This window comes from Anas platyrhynchos, chromosome 5, assembly GCF_047663525.1.
Source record: "Anas platyrhynchos isolate ZD024472 breed Pekin duck chromosome 5, IASCAAS_PekinDuck_T2T, whole genome shotgun sequence".
NCBI lineage: Eukaryota > Metazoa > Chordata > Aves > Anseriformes > Anatidae > Anas > Anas platyrhynchos.
This window is the reverse complement of record NC_092591.1, coordinates 31,521,849-31,538,029: the sequence shown is the minus strand read 5'-3', so window position 1 is coordinate 31,538,029 and position 16,181 is coordinate 31,521,849. Positions and strand designations below refer to the sequence as shown.

General features: G+C 50.2%; 1 protein-coding gene across 1 annotated transcript in view; it reads left to right on the top strand.

The window, feature by feature from the left end:
• Window positions 1–1,047: 1,047 nt before the first annotated feature.
• The window catches only part of LOC101803082 (olfactory receptor 5AS1), a 34,439-nt gene continuing 19,305 nt past the window's right edge, over window positions 1,048–16,181 (top strand). The window contains exons 1-12 of the mRNA XM_027459157.3: window positions 1,048–1,118; window positions 3,053–3,243; window positions 5,195–5,362; window positions 6,110–6,242; window positions 6,880–7,395; window positions 9,503–9,674; window positions 10,700–10,895; window positions 11,120–11,270; window positions 11,533–11,727; window positions 12,156–12,424; window positions 14,096–14,232; window positions 15,787–15,908. Coding sequence (XP_027314958.2) covers window positions 6,937–7,395; window positions 9,503–9,674; window positions 10,700–10,895; window positions 11,120–11,270; window positions 11,533–11,727; window positions 12,156–12,424; window positions 14,096–14,232; window positions 15,787–15,908 — 1,701 coding nt within the window. The 5' untranslated portion in view covers window positions 1,048–1,118; window positions 3,053–3,243; window positions 5,195–5,362; window positions 6,110–6,242; window positions 6,880–6,936. The remainder of the gene's footprint in view (window positions 1,119–3,052; window positions 3,244–5,194; window positions 5,363–6,109; window positions 6,243–6,879; window positions 7,396–9,502; window positions 9,675–10,699; window positions 10,896–11,119; window positions 11,271–11,532; window positions 11,728–12,155; window positions 12,425–14,095; window positions 14,233–15,786; window positions 15,909–16,181) is intronic.

The following is a 16,181-nucleotide window of genomic DNA, read 5'->3' as shown; positions in this document are numbered from 1 at the left end:
TGCTTTCTGAGGCTGCTTGCATTCAACCAAGAGCTTTCTTGCCCAGAATTTAACTAAATCCCACTAAATCAGCACTTCTGGCATAGACCTGCGTCCCTCCTGTGGAGCGAAGATGAACCCCGTCGAGGGTCCGGGACAATTTGGGACTGTTTGTTCCCAGTATCTTAATTAATCTGTGAAGTGGCGGCAGTGGGAAACGTCACTGGGAGCTGCTGGTTTGCTCACAGCCAGGCCTCTGTGTATGGCGAGAGCAAAATCTGGGGCTTAAAGCCCTGGGGAGCTGGCTAAGGGGAAGCAAATGTTGGGATTTTTGTTTTAATTTTAGAGGTTTTTTTATTATTATTATTTATTTTGATGGCATTCCCAAGTGAGCTGGGCTTGGGGCTTTGTGGTCTGGCAACCTGAGAGGATGTTTGCTGTTTGGGGCTGGCTGCTTTTCAGGAGAGACCCACATCAGCCAAAAGCCAGCCGACCATGAAGCTGCCGGGATGGGGAGGGAAGAAGGAACTTGGGGCTGTGAGGATGCAGCCTTCCGCCTTGCTCACCGACCCCAAGCACTGGGGGCTGCAAACCCAGGCTGCCCCAAAACCCCTTTCGGATGTGGGCACACACCTGGCCCTCATCCCGTGCCCCTGAGGGACCCCTTTTCCTCGCCAGCTTGTGCTCCAGGTCTGTGCGGAGCTGGGAGGAGCCGAAACACACATTTTTCAGCATAAATTATCCAAAGAGAGGGAAGGGAGAGGGGCTGGCAGCTGGTGGGGCCAGCACACACTTCTGCTCCCCTGGGGGTGGAGCGCAGTGGGGATCGCTGTCCCGAGCCAACCCCAGCGCTTTTCTACACCATCAGGAATTCAGAAAGGGTTTTTTGGCCAAAACCCTGGTGTATTTGCTGCCCGTGTTTCAGCCCCCTCTTGCTTGGCCCTGCTCGCCTGCTATAATTAGCAAGAAACCTCATTTGTTCAGCTGCTCTCCGGGAGGCCAGGGGGAGCTCATCAGGGCTGCTAATTGCTGGAAGCCTTTAGAGGCTCTCCATGAGCTTGAGGTATCCTCATGTGCTCCTGGCTGCTGTTGGAGGGGTTTCCTTTCTTGAGTACAGCATTTTGAGGGTGCCACAACAAGTAGGAGTGGGAAAAGTGTTGGTGGAGAGGGTGGTCTGCTCCTGGGGGACTAGGGATTGGGGGTAATGCAATGGGGCAGCCCCCAAAATCCTAAACTGCTCTGCAGGGGCTCAGGCAAGGGGAGGGAGAGGAAGGTCTCTGTCTTCCTTGGAGGAGGTCCTACAGCTTGCGGGGCTCAGGGAGGAGGATTAAACCCATGAATGCAGAGAGGAGGTGCCCAGACCCCCACGTTACAGCACCTTGGAGGTGCCTGGCTGTGTGGGAATGCTCAGCCTGCAGCCCCCTTCTTGCAGTAATGGGCAGTGCTATTGCAATAATATATAAGGCAATTTTGGGGGTGTAATCCTGAAGCATGGGGAGTGAAGGTTGCTACTTGACTTGCCTTGGAGTCCCCCCAAAAAGGGGTGGGGGCAGGCTTCAGGGCTGCTTGATAATGCAGCTTAATGGGGCAGGGGCATCCCATGCTGATGCTCTGGACAAATGTTCCCAAGCTTTGCTGCACTGTTGGAAAATGCCAGCCCTCAGGAGACACGGGGGGGCCTGGAGGGCTGTCCTGGGCCTGGAGGGCTGTCCTGCACCTGGGGGCCGTCAGTCCTTCCAGCCTGATGGCAGGGCTGTGATGGGAATTCGATGGCTGGGCCCTGTAGAGAAGAGCTGGAGAGTTTCAGCCTAATCATCCAAAAGGCATCTCCAGGGCAGTGATTCAATTTTGCAAGTGTGTAGGCTGCAAATCTGCTTACCAGATTTCTGGGAAGCTTGGAAGAGGCGAATAACACAGAAACATCCTTCCCAAAAGCTCCTCGCATGCTGGTCACCGACAGCACCTCCCAGGCACGCTGAGCCCCTTCAACATCCCTTTTGCACCCTCTGCCAATCCTTCCACCGAAGAAGTAATGTGTGTGTGTGTGTGTGTGTGTACCACCTGGGCAGAGACCCTAAAGCATTTTTTTCCCCCTATGTTGTGCTTGGGTTGAGCAAGATGAGTTGTGTTTTTTTTTGTTTTTTTTTGTTTTTTTTTGCATTGATGCTCCCAGTCTTGTGGTACCTGCTCCTCCACCCGCACACCCTGTGTGGTTTGGGGGAGTTTTCTGAAATTTTAAGGAAACCAAAGGGCCCGAGGCTCAGCTTCAGCAGCCAAAGCCTTGCTTGGAAGGGTAAAACCATGCTTCCATGGGGATGTGAAGTCTGATTGCAGCAGCAGGTGTGATCACCCCTTAGCAAGAGGCACAGAGTAAGCCCGTGGAGGGGGGAGCTGCTTTCAGTTCATTGCCTGCTCTTCATCATCATCAACCTCGTACTTTAAAAGAAAGGTTTGGATTTACTTTATGAAGTCTTTGAGAAATTAAGTGTTTGGCCATGTGGCTTTGCCTGGAGAGCTGTGTGCATCTGGCCTCATGGCATCCCCAAATACACATAAGGGAGTGTGAAGCTGGTGGTGGCATCTTCCAAGCAGGTGCTGGCTTTAGGCACCTGAAATAAATGCAGACTCTCTAATCCGTAATATTAATTTAAGTTCAGAGCAAACTGCAAGAGGCTGGGTCTTACAAAGTTCCCTGGCTTGAAGAAGCTTGGTCTGAATGCTTGGGGGCTGTTGGGTGCTGGAGCCTGGGGAGCAGGAAGACGAGCCCCCAGGAGGGTGGTTTCTCTCCCAGTTCAGGCAGACACAATGGAAAGGGGTAAGTAAAGAAATAAAACAGAAACAATAGTCCAGAGCCATCCTTTCAAAACTCTGCTGCTATTTATATGTCTGTATTCTCACTGTGGGTTCTGCTGCTTGTTTTATTGCCATTACAAACTGCTGCCAAGTCGCCTGGGAGTTCGGGGAAATTCAGGACTGGTCTCCAGGGTCAAAACTTAGAGTTTCCGGTCATCAGACAAGCTATATCAGCCTTTATTTCTTTTGTTTCCTTTATTCTTTTTAAACTGTTTGGTAGTTCTGAGTACTTTCTCCAGCTGAGCACAAGCCTCTGCAAGATGTGGAGACGCTCAGCACAGCCGAAGGCTTTTGCTGGCACTGAAAGGAAGGTCTGGGAACTGCAAGGGTGAAGAAAAGCCAAAAGAAAACACCCAGCACAGAGCATCAGCTCACATGTACCTGCCTGTGGTTTTACAGCATTTCTCCCAGGTCAGGAAAAGCAGATAAACCAGGGGGAGGTACTGAGGGGAGGGCAGGAGGATGGCTACAGATGTACTGTCCAGGTTTGCCTCCTTGTGCTCATCCCTATGCCTCTTATGTATAACTTTGGGGGAAAACGGGTGGGTTTTGGGGTGTAGGATTTCAGTAGGATACATCTCTGTGATGAGAGTGTGGTTGGAGCCTGGGGCATGCAGCTGCTCTCGCCTAGGGAAAATCACAGAGAGACACTGAGTCCTGGAGGTGCTCCGCTGCTCCCACCCTTCTTTTGTTCTAGGTAAACCCATGCATCTACTTCTATAGTTTTTCTTTAAAAAAATAATAATAAAAAAAAATCTCCCATATAGACTGGGCGTGCTCCTGGGAAGCTTTGGCTGTGATTGCTGGCGCTCTGAAGCTGCAGGAAAATATTGATAGTAAGGGCTGGTCCTCACAAAGGACAAGCCTGTGCTCCTTACCCCATGAGCAAAGTCCCCACAGCTCCTCACGCTCTGTTTTCTGAGCCTGAAACATAACCATAGGACTTTAGATTGCCTGCAGCACCCCTTTCTATGGGACACACTGCAAGAAAGGACTCTCTTATGGGACGCTGATATGAAACATCAGTAGGAATAAATCTTATTCCCTGCTTTTTTGTTTGTTTGTTTGTTTTCCCAATTTATTTTCACCAGAAAGCATCATTGATTTTTTTTTTTTTTTTTTTTTTTTTTTTTTTTTTTTTTTTGAGCTGTCCTTATTGGTGCTGCTGCTGGGTTGAATATATTTCCCACCTCATCCCTTTCCTGGGCATCAGCAGCTGGAGGAGCCACATTCCCACCCTAAAGGCATTGTCAATCAAAGCTCTCAAGGTGGCACATATTAATCAGAGCCTTTGGGAAGCCCCCCATTAAAACAGCAAATTGGTGGTTTCCCAATATTAAAGCTTTTTTTTCTTTTCTTTTTTTTTTTTTTTAAACCCACCATATACCTCCAAGCCTGTGCAAATTTGGTTGAGAGTAATAAGCAGCAACAGGATGAACTGGGCATGGCCTCAGGTGTTCTACCTCATTGGATGCAAAATGGGAAATTTAAAACCTTTTCAAAATCTACAAAGTTAGGAAAAGTGGGGAAGAATACCTCATTCTACAGAGGGGACATAAAGCTTCATAAAACCATACGTCTCACTAACAGCATCCCACGGACTCGCTCTGCCTGAGTTTCTCTAATCCCCTCTTGGAGTGATTTGCCGTCCTGCAACTACCAGGATTTAATTGTGTGCCATGTGAGAGAGCTTTTCCCAGAGCTCGTCTCACTGCCAAAAGCATCACGGGTCACCCCCAGCACCTCGGGCACTGGGAAGCTGGGAATGGCTGATACCTGCCATGATTTTCTGAAATTTTGGGGTTCCTACTGTGTCCCCATCCTTTTGGCTGGGGAATTCAGAGGCAAGAGCATCAGGGATCATGGACCTGTCCTAAAGATAATTTTTAACTTCTCTGTTCTGTTTCTGTATTATTTTTTTTTTTTTTTTTTATAGCTAAACAGTGCTTTCATTAGGGCAGAGGGATTTATAAAGACTGATTATTAATAATAATAATAATAAATGACAAATCCTATCCTAATAATTCAGCCAGCCCTGGTTTAGATTGTGACTGAACGACTCTGAATTGCCATCAGATTTTATTAACTTCCACTTGCTGCCTTTCTTCCAGCTTGTGGGGCAGCATGAGCAGCATAAGCCCAGTGATCTCAGTCTTAATGTCTTTGATGGAAAAAGAACCGCTTCCTCCTTTTTTTTTTTTTTTTTTAATGCTTTTCCTTTTATTTAAACTAGCTTGGTCCATAACCTTGATTTATTTTATTTTATTTTATTTTATTTTATTTTATTTTATTTTATTTTATTTTATTTTATTTTATTTTATTTTATTTTTTAATTGTCCTAATTGTTCCCATCTCCTTCCAGAAATCCCAACAAACTCCAGCTGGGAGAGCCGTGCCCTCTTCCTGTAGTGTTTGGTACCCAGCCCCACATCCATCACCCATCGCTTTGTTCCCACCCTCCTAATCTCAGGACCAGAGAGAGCAGATCCAGAATCCTGTCAGGTTGGACACCACTGCCTTGGATCTTCAGGTGAGCCCCCCTCCTTCGTTTCTCCTCATCCTGGATCTGAACCTCCTTCCATCCTCAGGAGCCCAAGCCAGCAGCAGGGAGATGCTTGTCCTGGTGTCACCAACCAGTTTTTCCCCACCTCCCACAGTGGTACTGCCCAAAGTGAAAAGAAAAACTAATTTTGGAGTCTGTGAGTTGGGAGATGCATCTCCAAGGGTTTTTTTGGGTTGCAATGAAGGATTTTCCCAGGGGATTTGGCCACCTTAAGACCCTCCTTAAGAGCAACATTTCCTGGGGTGAGTAGTGTCTTTGGACCCGGGGCTTGGCGCTGGGTTTTTGGTGTTTTTTCTTTTTTTCCTGAGACCTGAGAGGACTTAAGGGGATGCCAAGCATCTCATTTAGCATGAGAAATGGGGAGAAAACCCCAATAATAATAATAGCAACAGTAAAATCAATCAGCAGAATGAGCAGCCTTAGCACTGGCATGGTTCATTTACGCATGGATCTGCAGGTGTGTACTAAGAGCTCATCCAGAGCCACCTCAATAACTGCTTAAAAAGGAAAAAGAGGGGAAAAAAAAAAAGTTATTGCTGTATAAGCAAATGCTTGTTGAAAATATTTGTAAGACTTTCCCAGCTCCATTTCTTATGTAAAAAAACCTGCGGGGGCCCGGGGTGGGAAGCAGAGCAACATCTCGTCTTAGATAACACTGCTGGCTTTGCTTGGATCAAGTTGCCTGGGCTATAAAGGTCTCTGACGTGGCTGCAGGGCTGGGAGGAAAATTCCCCCTCGGGAAAGAGGAGCAAACCCTATAGCACCACAGAGAAATATCCGGGTGAAGCGCTCGGTCAGAGACGGTCGCCCCTGGGTACCGCCGGAGCATCCTTTAACCTGCCTTTAGGTAAAATAAAAACGTGTGATTTTCGGGAGGGGGGTTGGCAGGGGGATGCAGTGGGTGGGTGTGCAGAGCCAGGGGAGGCAGCACGTGGTCCCCCGACAGGGACAGCAGCACCAAAATCTGCATTATTGGCCCCAAAACAGAGTGTAACAGCAGGGAGAGGCAGACGATGGGGACAAGCTGGTGCCACCCCACCAGGTTGTCACTGCTGGTGTCCCCGTGCCCACTTTGAGCATTGGGTGCCGGGTCTCTGAGCAAGGGCTCAGCCAGCACACCCAGATGAGTGGCTCTTCCCCTTGGGCTGTGCATTAATCAAATACTTTTCTAGACGAGGGGGAAGGAGAATGGAAAACCGGTGTCCTGTTACGGGGTCACTTTTCCAGTCCTCCCCCCGGCTCCAAGCACCCCTGCAATATTTTTTCAGCCCCCCCTGGATATTTACAGCAGCTTTGCGAGACAAGGGGAGCTGCGTGGCAAGGCAGAACCCTGAGCCCTGCGGAGCCCCAGCCCTGTCCCGCTCCCCTCCGGCGGCTGAATTTCAGTGCTGCAGAGCACTGGGAGGCTGCGGGGGGGATTTCTCTTACCTTCGGGGTCACTGCGAAGCCTTGCAGCTTAATTTTAACTCTTCACATTCTTTCAGAGCCATCCAAGAGGATTTTCCTTCTTACAAGGGAGAGGAAGCAGCATCCCTTGTACCATGCCCATCGCTCGCCCCGCCGGCCGAATCCCCGAAGCTGCCTGGACCTCGGGCTTGAGGGAGATGACAGAGCCCTGGAAAGGTGCCTTGGGCTGCCTCGGCGTGGCTGTCTTCTTTGCCATGACCATCGGCATCATCTCCTGGCAGGCCCTGGAGCAGTCACCGGAGGAGTGGGTGCTGCGGGGCCGGGCGGGAGGGGTGCTGTGGGAGCGCCGCCGGGGCGCCCTGCTCCTACGGGCACTGCCCAAGGGGCAGCCGGTGGCTGTGATTGCCGTGGGTGGTGTGCCTGCGGCTGAGCCACCCCCTCCACGGGACCGGTGCTGGCAGGACGGAGGCCAGTTCTGCTACGCATGGGAGGAGGAGGCTGAGCTCCGGCTCTCCCTCGAGCCCCCGCCAGCCCCCGGCACCGAGTGCTACGGCGTCCGCTGGACCCCGCTGCGTCCCGACGTGATGCTGAAGGTACCGGGGATCCCCCACTCCATGCCCTCTTTCTTCACCAAACTAGCCCAAATATCAAGGATTTGGCCCAAATTGTAATATTTCCCTAGCGCAGCTTATGGGGTTATCCCTGATCTTGCATGGCTGGAGAGTGCTGGGTGGGAAAAAATCCCCCTCCAGAAGTCTTGTGCCCCGATGCTGAGCACCCAAAGTACCGAAGGGACTGCCACCACCTCCTCACAGTGCTGTGTGTGTATGGAGACCAAATAAGTAATTGCTGGAGTGAGAAGTGGCGAGGGGACACGGGGAAAGCTCGGGAAGCTCCCTGCCAACCCCAGGAACAATGCGGCATCTCACGGCGCCCGTGCTCCTGCTGGGATGACAATTTATGGAGAGTTTTCGTTCACATGCTTTTTCCTTTTTGGCACTAAATGGCCTTATTTCGTGCTGGCGGATGGTGCCTAAGCACAACGAATCGTCCTGTGCTAACATCAGCTTGTGTTCGTTTGGGAGGTCTCGAGGGGATGAGCAAGAATGGATTTTCTTCCCCCATTAAAAAAAATAAATAATAACAAAACTATTGGAAAATATGATGTGGGGAAAGTTAAGTGTTAAGAACAGCTTTTTTCCCCCCCCCCTCTCCCAGCTGGTGTAACTGGTTCAGCTGACACCCGTGCAGCTATTCTGGGCCTCCAGCATTTCCACTTTAATAATTTACATCTCCCCTCCCTGCCCCTTGTCGAGACGTTAACCTCTCTCTGCCCCCGCAGCAGGAGCAAGCTCTGGGAGTATCCTTGGTGGTGGTGGGGTGGGAAGTGGTACCAGGGCCAGGACAGGCATGGGGGCTGTCTCTGCTCACCCGAAACCCCTCCAGGTTTCAGGGGGGCCCGTCCCTGCACGTGGAGTCACACGGGAGGCTAAGTCCTGCTGATCCCCTGCTCTGGCAGAGAAGGGAAACCCTCAGGGGCTTTGGAGCACTGGGCAGCACGCAACAGCAGACCTGTGGGAAGGTTTCCTTCCCTCCCTCCCTCCACAAGCTGGAGAAGCAGGCCCCATGAACCTAACGACATTCAACAAGGCCAAGTGCAAGGTGCTGCACCTGGGTCAGGGCAATCCCAGACAGGAGCACAGGCTGGGAGAAAAACTCACTGAGAGCAGCCCTGCAGAGAAGGACCTGGGGGTGCTGGTGGACAAAAAGCTCAGCAGGACCCAGCAGTGTGTGCCTGCAGCCCAGGCGGCCACCTGCATCCTGGCCTGCATCACCTGAGGGGTGGCAGCAGGGCAGCGAGGGGATTGTCCCCCTCTGCTCTGGCCACAAAGATGCTCGGAGGGCTGGAGCACCTCTCCTATGGAGAGAGGCTGAGAGAGCTGGGGATCTTCAGCCTGGACAAGAGAGGACTCTGGGGTGACCTCACTGCAGCTTTTCAATACTTATAGGGGGCTTGTAAAAGCGGAGAGCAACTTTTTGCTCATTCATATGATGATAGGACAAGGGGAAATGGTTTTAAACTAAAAGAGGGGAGATTTAGATTAGAGGTTAGGAGGAAATGCATTACTCAGAGGGTGGTGAGGCACTGGCACAGGCTGCCCAGAGAAGCTGTGGATGCCCCATCCCTGGAGGTGTTTAAGGCCAGGCTGGATGAGGCGCTGGGCAACCAGGGAAAGGAGGAGGGAAATCTGCTACCTTTGGCTTTAAAAAAGAAAGTTAAAACTTTTGTGGTCTTCAAAGTGAACAAGATATGTAAATTCCACTCTTGATTTTTGTTTTGTAATTTCTTTTATCTTCCTGCTCTTACACCACTCAATAACTAATCAACCTGAAGGTTGCAGAAGAGTATTTATGCAGAATTTCAGCACTTTTTTTTTTTCATACCTAAAAGCCCAGCTCTTTTCTTGTGGAGGAAAAGCCTAAAGCCAAATATCTTCTAGCAGGTCAGATGCAGAAAGCAAAAAACAAGCAGCCACCAATTCATGCAGAAAACACCTAAATCTCAGGGTTTGGGCATTTTTCCTCCTGGAAGAAGGTGCTGTGCCAATGCTGCAATAGCAGGCAGGGGTTTGCATCTTATAATGCAACACGTTCATGTATTTGTCCCCATGCTGAAACATTTCTCTCTTCCTGCTGCAGGATTGCTTCTCCATGGCCAATATCTCCTGGTACGGAGGGGCAAGCATCCGTGACCAGCATTGGCCGTTCAACAGTGCTGATAGCCCAGCACAGCCCTTTGTCAGCGGAGATTTTGGCAAAAACCCCACTGGATATGGCCCTGTGCTAGAAAGATACTTCCTAGGATCAACAGGTATCTGCCTCATTTCCCATTTTTCCCAATTTCCTATGGCTTTAATCATTGCCTCTACCTATCCCTCCCCTCATCTACAAGGCTGTTAAAGAGCAGGGTAGATAACTTGGAGATTATAATATATTTTATAAATGGGATAACAGCTAGCATGAGTAGATGAGGGATGGATCCCAAACCGCCCTATCTCTGTGGGAAAAGCCAGTGTGTTGAACCTTGGCTGCACTTTACAACTCAGTGCCTTCCTCTCTGGAAAATGGGGTTTTACCCAGGTTACCCCAGGGAAATCCCTTGCTCTTGGCATGTCTTTTTTGGGCAAATTCATCTCCCCCTTCTAGTGAGACTAGAAGTCTCTAGTGAGATGGAGCAGGATGGGTGCAGCTCCCTCACTGCCTGCTCCCCTGGCTGGCACCATATAAAACACACACAACTTTTGGCATCCAAATTTCCAGCCTAGAAGTAAGAAGCTGAGGGGTGGCGTAGTCCAGAATAATTTTGTCAATGATGTCCCAACCTTGAGCAGGATTTTACACACCTGTCTACCACGGGTGTAAATTCCTCTTGGGTGGCTTCACACTGAGCTCATGGGTCCCCAGTACTGCTGTGGGATGCTGGAATGAATCAAACTGCCATTGATTTCCACTTTAGGGTGGATATTTGGATTATTTCCCAGCGTTCCAAACTCCAGATATTTCCTCCAAATCATCAGTTGTCCTGAAAATCCCCTGTGGCTATGTTTTTGGAAAGAAGCTGAAGCTGCTGCCTGAGCTGAATACAGAGCAAAAAGGCAAGAAATGGTGCAAATCAAAAGGGCTTTTAAGGGCTGGAGGCTAAAAAGGAGTAGTGGAAGTGAAGAGCTGGATATTCTTGCATGGTTGGGGCAATCCAGGGGAATTTATTTTTCCAGGGAGTGGAAAAAATTCCAGGGAGTAGCTGGACTCTGCCTGCGCGTCCTCATGGCCGCCAGCACGAGGACGTGGAGGCAACAGGAGCCAGCCATCTCTTTTTCCCTTCTTTTCGCCCCAAAGGAGTGACAGTAACGGTGGCACCCGATGTGCCCTTCGTCCTTTCGCTGGAGAGCAACCAGCATTTCTGCCTGGGTAGTGCCGGTGTCCCCCTGCAATACCTCCTCTGCATCAGTTCCGATGTGGCCACCGCGCACCGGCACGTGGGCACTCAACTGGTGGAGCCAGCACGGGTGCTGCCAGATACGGCCCTCCTGGGGTAAGCTGCTCCCTCCATCCCTGGTGCCACATTGCTTTCCAAGCCCTAATTAGTTAAAATAAATAAATAAATAAATAATAATAAAAAATCTTGCTGCTTTATCTCATCTGCTGCCATAGGTAGGGCAGTGATGCTTTTTGCTTGCCTGTCTCCATCCCCTTGTGCTGAATGTCTTGTGTCAGAGCGAGATGCAAACTCTTCCCCCCGTTTTCTCCATCACACAGGTCTCCCATCTGGCACTATTATGGCCCGGTGGGCTCAGCTGCCAAAATTAAGCGGGGTTTGAGGTCGCTCACCAGGAGACTGAAGCGGCACCAGCTTCAGGAGGGTGTCCTGGCCCTGGGGGAGCGCAGCACTGCCACTCTCGCTGCCGCGGTAGGTCCCTTCCTGCCAGCCCATGTGCTCAAAATGCAAGCCAAGAGCACCCTTAAACCCCTCTAAAAGGGGGGTTAATTAGATTTCTTGAAAGTGCAAATGCACCTATTTTGTGGGGTAGGGAGTTTATTGGTGCGCCATGAGCATCCCTTCCCTGGGACAGGATGCTTGGTTTGGGGTTTTGCCTGTGGATCTGGTGACACTGAACTCAGAGGCTTTGCCACTCCCATTAAACATATTTTTCCACCTTGCTTCCTCACAGGAATACGTGTCCATGGAGCAGAGGAGGCAGCGCAGCTCAGCCCATGCCTGGGACCCTGCATTGATCGACCCCCTGCAGCTCTCCATCACGCTGTCCCCCTACACCAGCATCGCCTCCCCGCTCTTCCTGCGCTCACTGAGGGACAACGAGGCCAGCTACTGGCTGAGCCTGCAGCCTCGCTTCGGGGGCTGCTTGGTATGGGACATGGCCCCCCACCTGCACATTAACCCCGTTTGTGAAATTAAAGCTGAATAAATACTCCCCGCCCACAGCTCGGGACAGCCCCATCCCCTGCTTGGGGCAAACCCCGTGGCTGTAGGGAAAAGTGTAGGGGAGCAGCTTTCCTCCTGCTCTGCAAAGAAGCAGCTTTTGAATTTCCACTGCCGAAAGATGTTTCAAAAAGTCACCAGCTTGCAGAAAGTAGCTCAATGCTTTATGTTTCCCCCCCCCTTTTTTATAGTCATTTGATGATCCACCAGTTTGCCACCCACTGGGGGATTTTTGGGGAGCAGAGTTCTTTTCACTTTCACGCATTGCAAACTGCGGCGCCATCCACCCTCCAGCCTAGGGGGTTGGCAGGATATTTGAAGGGTCTGACCCATGTTTTCCACCCTTTTCTGCAGGTCCCACTGCTGACCACATGGAAGGGACGCCTCTGTGCCCGCCTCAACGTCACCAGCGAGGCGGCACTCAGCTGGTACCTGGCCCGTGCCTGGGCCCTGCGGCGGGCACTAGGGGCCACGTATGTGGTCTTTGAGGGTGCTGAGGGCAATACCTTCCTGGAGCAAGCCATGTCCCCTCCTGCTGAGCTGGCTGGTGACCGATATGTTGGGGCACTGGCAGCAGCGCTGGCCACACTGGGGAATGCCACGATCATCAGCGCTGGTGCCAGGTGGGTTGCAGTGAGAAGATGCTTGGGATGATGCTTTAAATGTGCCCTCAGGATGCTGCATGTGTGTGGAGATCTTGCTCTCATGTCTCCTCTTCTAACATGTTATTTTTTCAATATTCTAGAGCATAAAAATGCTGAAATGAAATGATGTTTAACTGTATTAATGCCAGATGCAATAAAAATGCATCTCATGGTTCGTGGGCATTCAAGTTTCAGGATGCTGCCTCTGCTGCAGGATGGAGGTGAGCCCTGCAGTCATGACCAAATCCTCATGTTGGCAGTGGCTTATGGTGCCAAATGGCTGCAAAATTTCTGACTTTTCATGCTTGCATAGCCCATAGCAGTATTAACTTATTAATAGTTGAAATTATGCCTTGAGACTTTTTTTCCCCCCACTATTGTGATGGTTAGCAGATGGGAAGGCTAACTTTGCAAAAGGCTTCCTGCAAAATGGAAAGCAAGGCTAATAGGAAATGGCTAATTCCATGTTTTGTGCAAGGAATTTATGGTGAACTGCATGAGAAAGCAACTTCAAGTTAGTTAATTTTCAGAGAGAAAGGGGGGGTTCATGTGCTGAGGCACTGACAGGCCAGCAGCTGCTGGGGATGTGGATGGCTCCTGCTCAACCATCTGCGAGTCAGTGGTGCAAAGAGGCACTTCTCTAAGCATTTTTAGCCCATCTGGGACCGTACCTTTCGTGGTGGGCAGTTTTCATACCAGAAGTGTTTCATAAACCCTCATGTCAGCCTGTCTCCTAAGACGAAAGCGGAGACTTTTGGGGAGTCAGCAAAATGGGCATGAGGTCAATGAAGAATCCAAGCTGTGGGAGCAGATGGACGCAGGGCTAAACTCTCCTTGGCTAGATGAGCTCCAGACTATTTTTAAGCCAAGGCTTGTCATGAAGGTTTGGACGTGACCCTTTTTGGCTGCCAGAAATGCAGTGGCAGGGGCCTGCTTCCAACATTAGGCTGCTCAGGGGCATGACCCACCGCAACACCAAGGAAACCCTAGGCATAGAAATGCTACTTAGAAAAAAAATAATAAAAATGAAATAGTAATTTAAAAAAATGGGGGGGGGGGGGGGGGGAGAAAAATAATGTTTTCCTATGGCAGATGGACAAAAGTGGTCAAGAATGACAGCCGCTCAATGCAAAACAGATGATCATGAGTGAAAGCCAAGAGGAGAAATCCTCCCTGCAGGATGCATCTCAGTGGGGTTTATGCTTTGGATTTGGGGCCCTGCATGGGGCCAAGGCTGAGGGTGCTGTTGGGATACCTTGGTTGATGTCTTGGCTATGTTTGTGGGGAGTGTTTTCCCATCAGGACTGGCGTAGCCATGTGTAGAGTAGGAAGGGAAAGTTTACAGCCCATGGCTGCAAGGTGGGTCACCAAATGTGGACCTCATGGGGTCAAGCCAGGAGAAGGAATCTTTGAATCTGGGGATTTGGGAAAAGGTTCCAGAGGAAGGAGGTGGACTGGGGTGGTCAAATGAGACGGGGCAGGCTCAGTGGGTAGGAGTCTTAGTGGGGAGCACTGACCTCCCTTCCACAGAGGTCCCTGGTGGTCAAGGGACCCACATCTGACCACAGAGTCTGCTGAGACAGCCGGAAATCTTAACATTTCTGCTCCGGTCCTTCTAAAAACAGCAGGTTTGTGCTTGTTTCCCCACAGATCTAGTCACCTACCACTCTTCGTCCAGATGAGCCCACAGCGCTCAGACTGGAGCCACGCGGGCCTAAAGGGGATTATCCCCTCTGCGCTGCACTACAGCCTGCTGGGCTACAACTTCTTCATCCCTGATGCTGTGGGTGAGGACTTCTTTCCTTCTTTGCTCCCCGTTGCTGTCTTTGCTCTTTTTTTTTTTTTTTCCTGTTTGTTTGTTTGTTTGTTTGTTTTTGCGGCACTTTTTCAGGCAAGAGGAGCACAGGCTTTAGGGTGCTATAGGGACGCTTCAAACGTTTTGTTCCCAGGATCCAGTTTTGATTTGATTGAGGGTTACTAGGGGAATCGACTGGGGAACTGAAAACAAAAAAACACATTGTAAATCTTAACAGGCAGCCAGCTCTCTGGGGATGCCCTTCGTGGAGCTCCTTAACTGCATGTGGAGGGCAGCCCGCTGCCTCTTGCAGCTTTTCTTGGGCTAAAACTGTGACAAAAGCAAGGAGGGAGCCAACCGCTGGCAAACAGCATGCCTGGGCTCTCAGATGGGGAAATAAATATTCCTAAAATGCCAGCAGCCACAATCAAAGTTTATATTTCTGCTCCAGCATATGATGGCATGAGACATCCTTCAACAACAACAGGAAAAAAAAATATAGAAGTTGAGAACCACTCGTGTAATGAGGGCTGATGAGCGGCTTGTTTCGCCTCTCTTCTTGGAGGAGGCAGTGTTATTTGTTTGAACCTTGCCACAAGCACACGAGTCATCGCAGGGGCTGCACATGGAGATGATCAAAGCCAGCAGAGCTGCAGACAGCCCTGAAAAAAAAAGTGGTGTTGAGCAATTTTCAATTTGCTATTTTTAGCTGGTTTTCCTTAGAAAACAAGGCTTGGGCAATCATGGCATGTCACTGCTGCCCTGAGGAGATGTTGAGTCTGTTGGCTTTTGTCAATGGGACAAAGTATGAGAGAGCAGGGCTCCATCCCTGCAAGGGATGTCTTTGGGCCTTGTTTCATGGGATACCAACAGCATCGTGTCTTTCTTCCCATTTGGGGACAAATTCACTTTGTGCCTTTCTGAGGACTGTTGGATTTTTCCAACCTGCCCTTCCCTGTTGGTACTGGCTGTGTTCTGGTGAAGCAAATTTTTAGGGTTTCTTACTGTCTCCCCTCTACCTGTCTCGTTCATTTAGGTTATACTATCAAGTCTTACCTGACTAGCATCCTTTGCTTGGGTATAATGGCATCACCTACGCTTTAGTGATCCCGGTTTAATCCTAGCATGGGATCTGGGCGCAATATTGTACTGCGTGCTTTTCCCCTTTAATATCACATTGTGACAGCCTCAAGAGACTGGAGTATTTTTCCATGATGCACATCAAAGTGGCAGAAAAATCCATTATATTCCCAACACTTTCATTTGCAAGAGGAGAAAGCCCTTTTTACGATGTTCTGCTAAAATTTAGAAACTGTCTCCTGGTACATCATCCCCAGCATGAGCCCTATCAAACATCCATCTCCAGCCATTTCAGGATGTTTAATTGGGAAACAAAGGAAGAAAAAACACATGGGTGGGGATCCAGCTTCTCTTGCATTGGGGTTGTGCATCCTGCTTGCATCAAGAGCAGATGGCTTTAAGCTGTCCAGCTGTCCTGTGAGGGAATGTCCCCAAGAGGCTTTTCTCTGCTCCTTGTCCCTGGCAGGAGGCAGCCTGGCTGGTGATGCCCCAGGGGACCAGGAGCTGTACGTGAGGTGGCTGCAGATCGTGACCTTCCTCCCCGTGATGGCCTTCAGCACTCCACCCTGGCTCTGCTGCGACACCTGGGTATGTATCCCCCTATCCTGCGGAGGAGGAGGAGGGTACATCCATCCTTTAGGGGATAACCTCCCTCTCAAAGCCACTAAAATTCCCATGGTGGAAACCTGGGGCTAAAATCCACTGTCCTACTTGTGCCACCCACAAAATCCTGCCCCCAGCGACCTCATCGTTGTCCACTCTAAGCATTTTTTTTGCTACAAAATTCTTGTGAATTGATGCAGCTTTGTGCTTAGGCTATGTGCAATGGCATGGCTGGTACCTACAGCACCTCTGGGTATG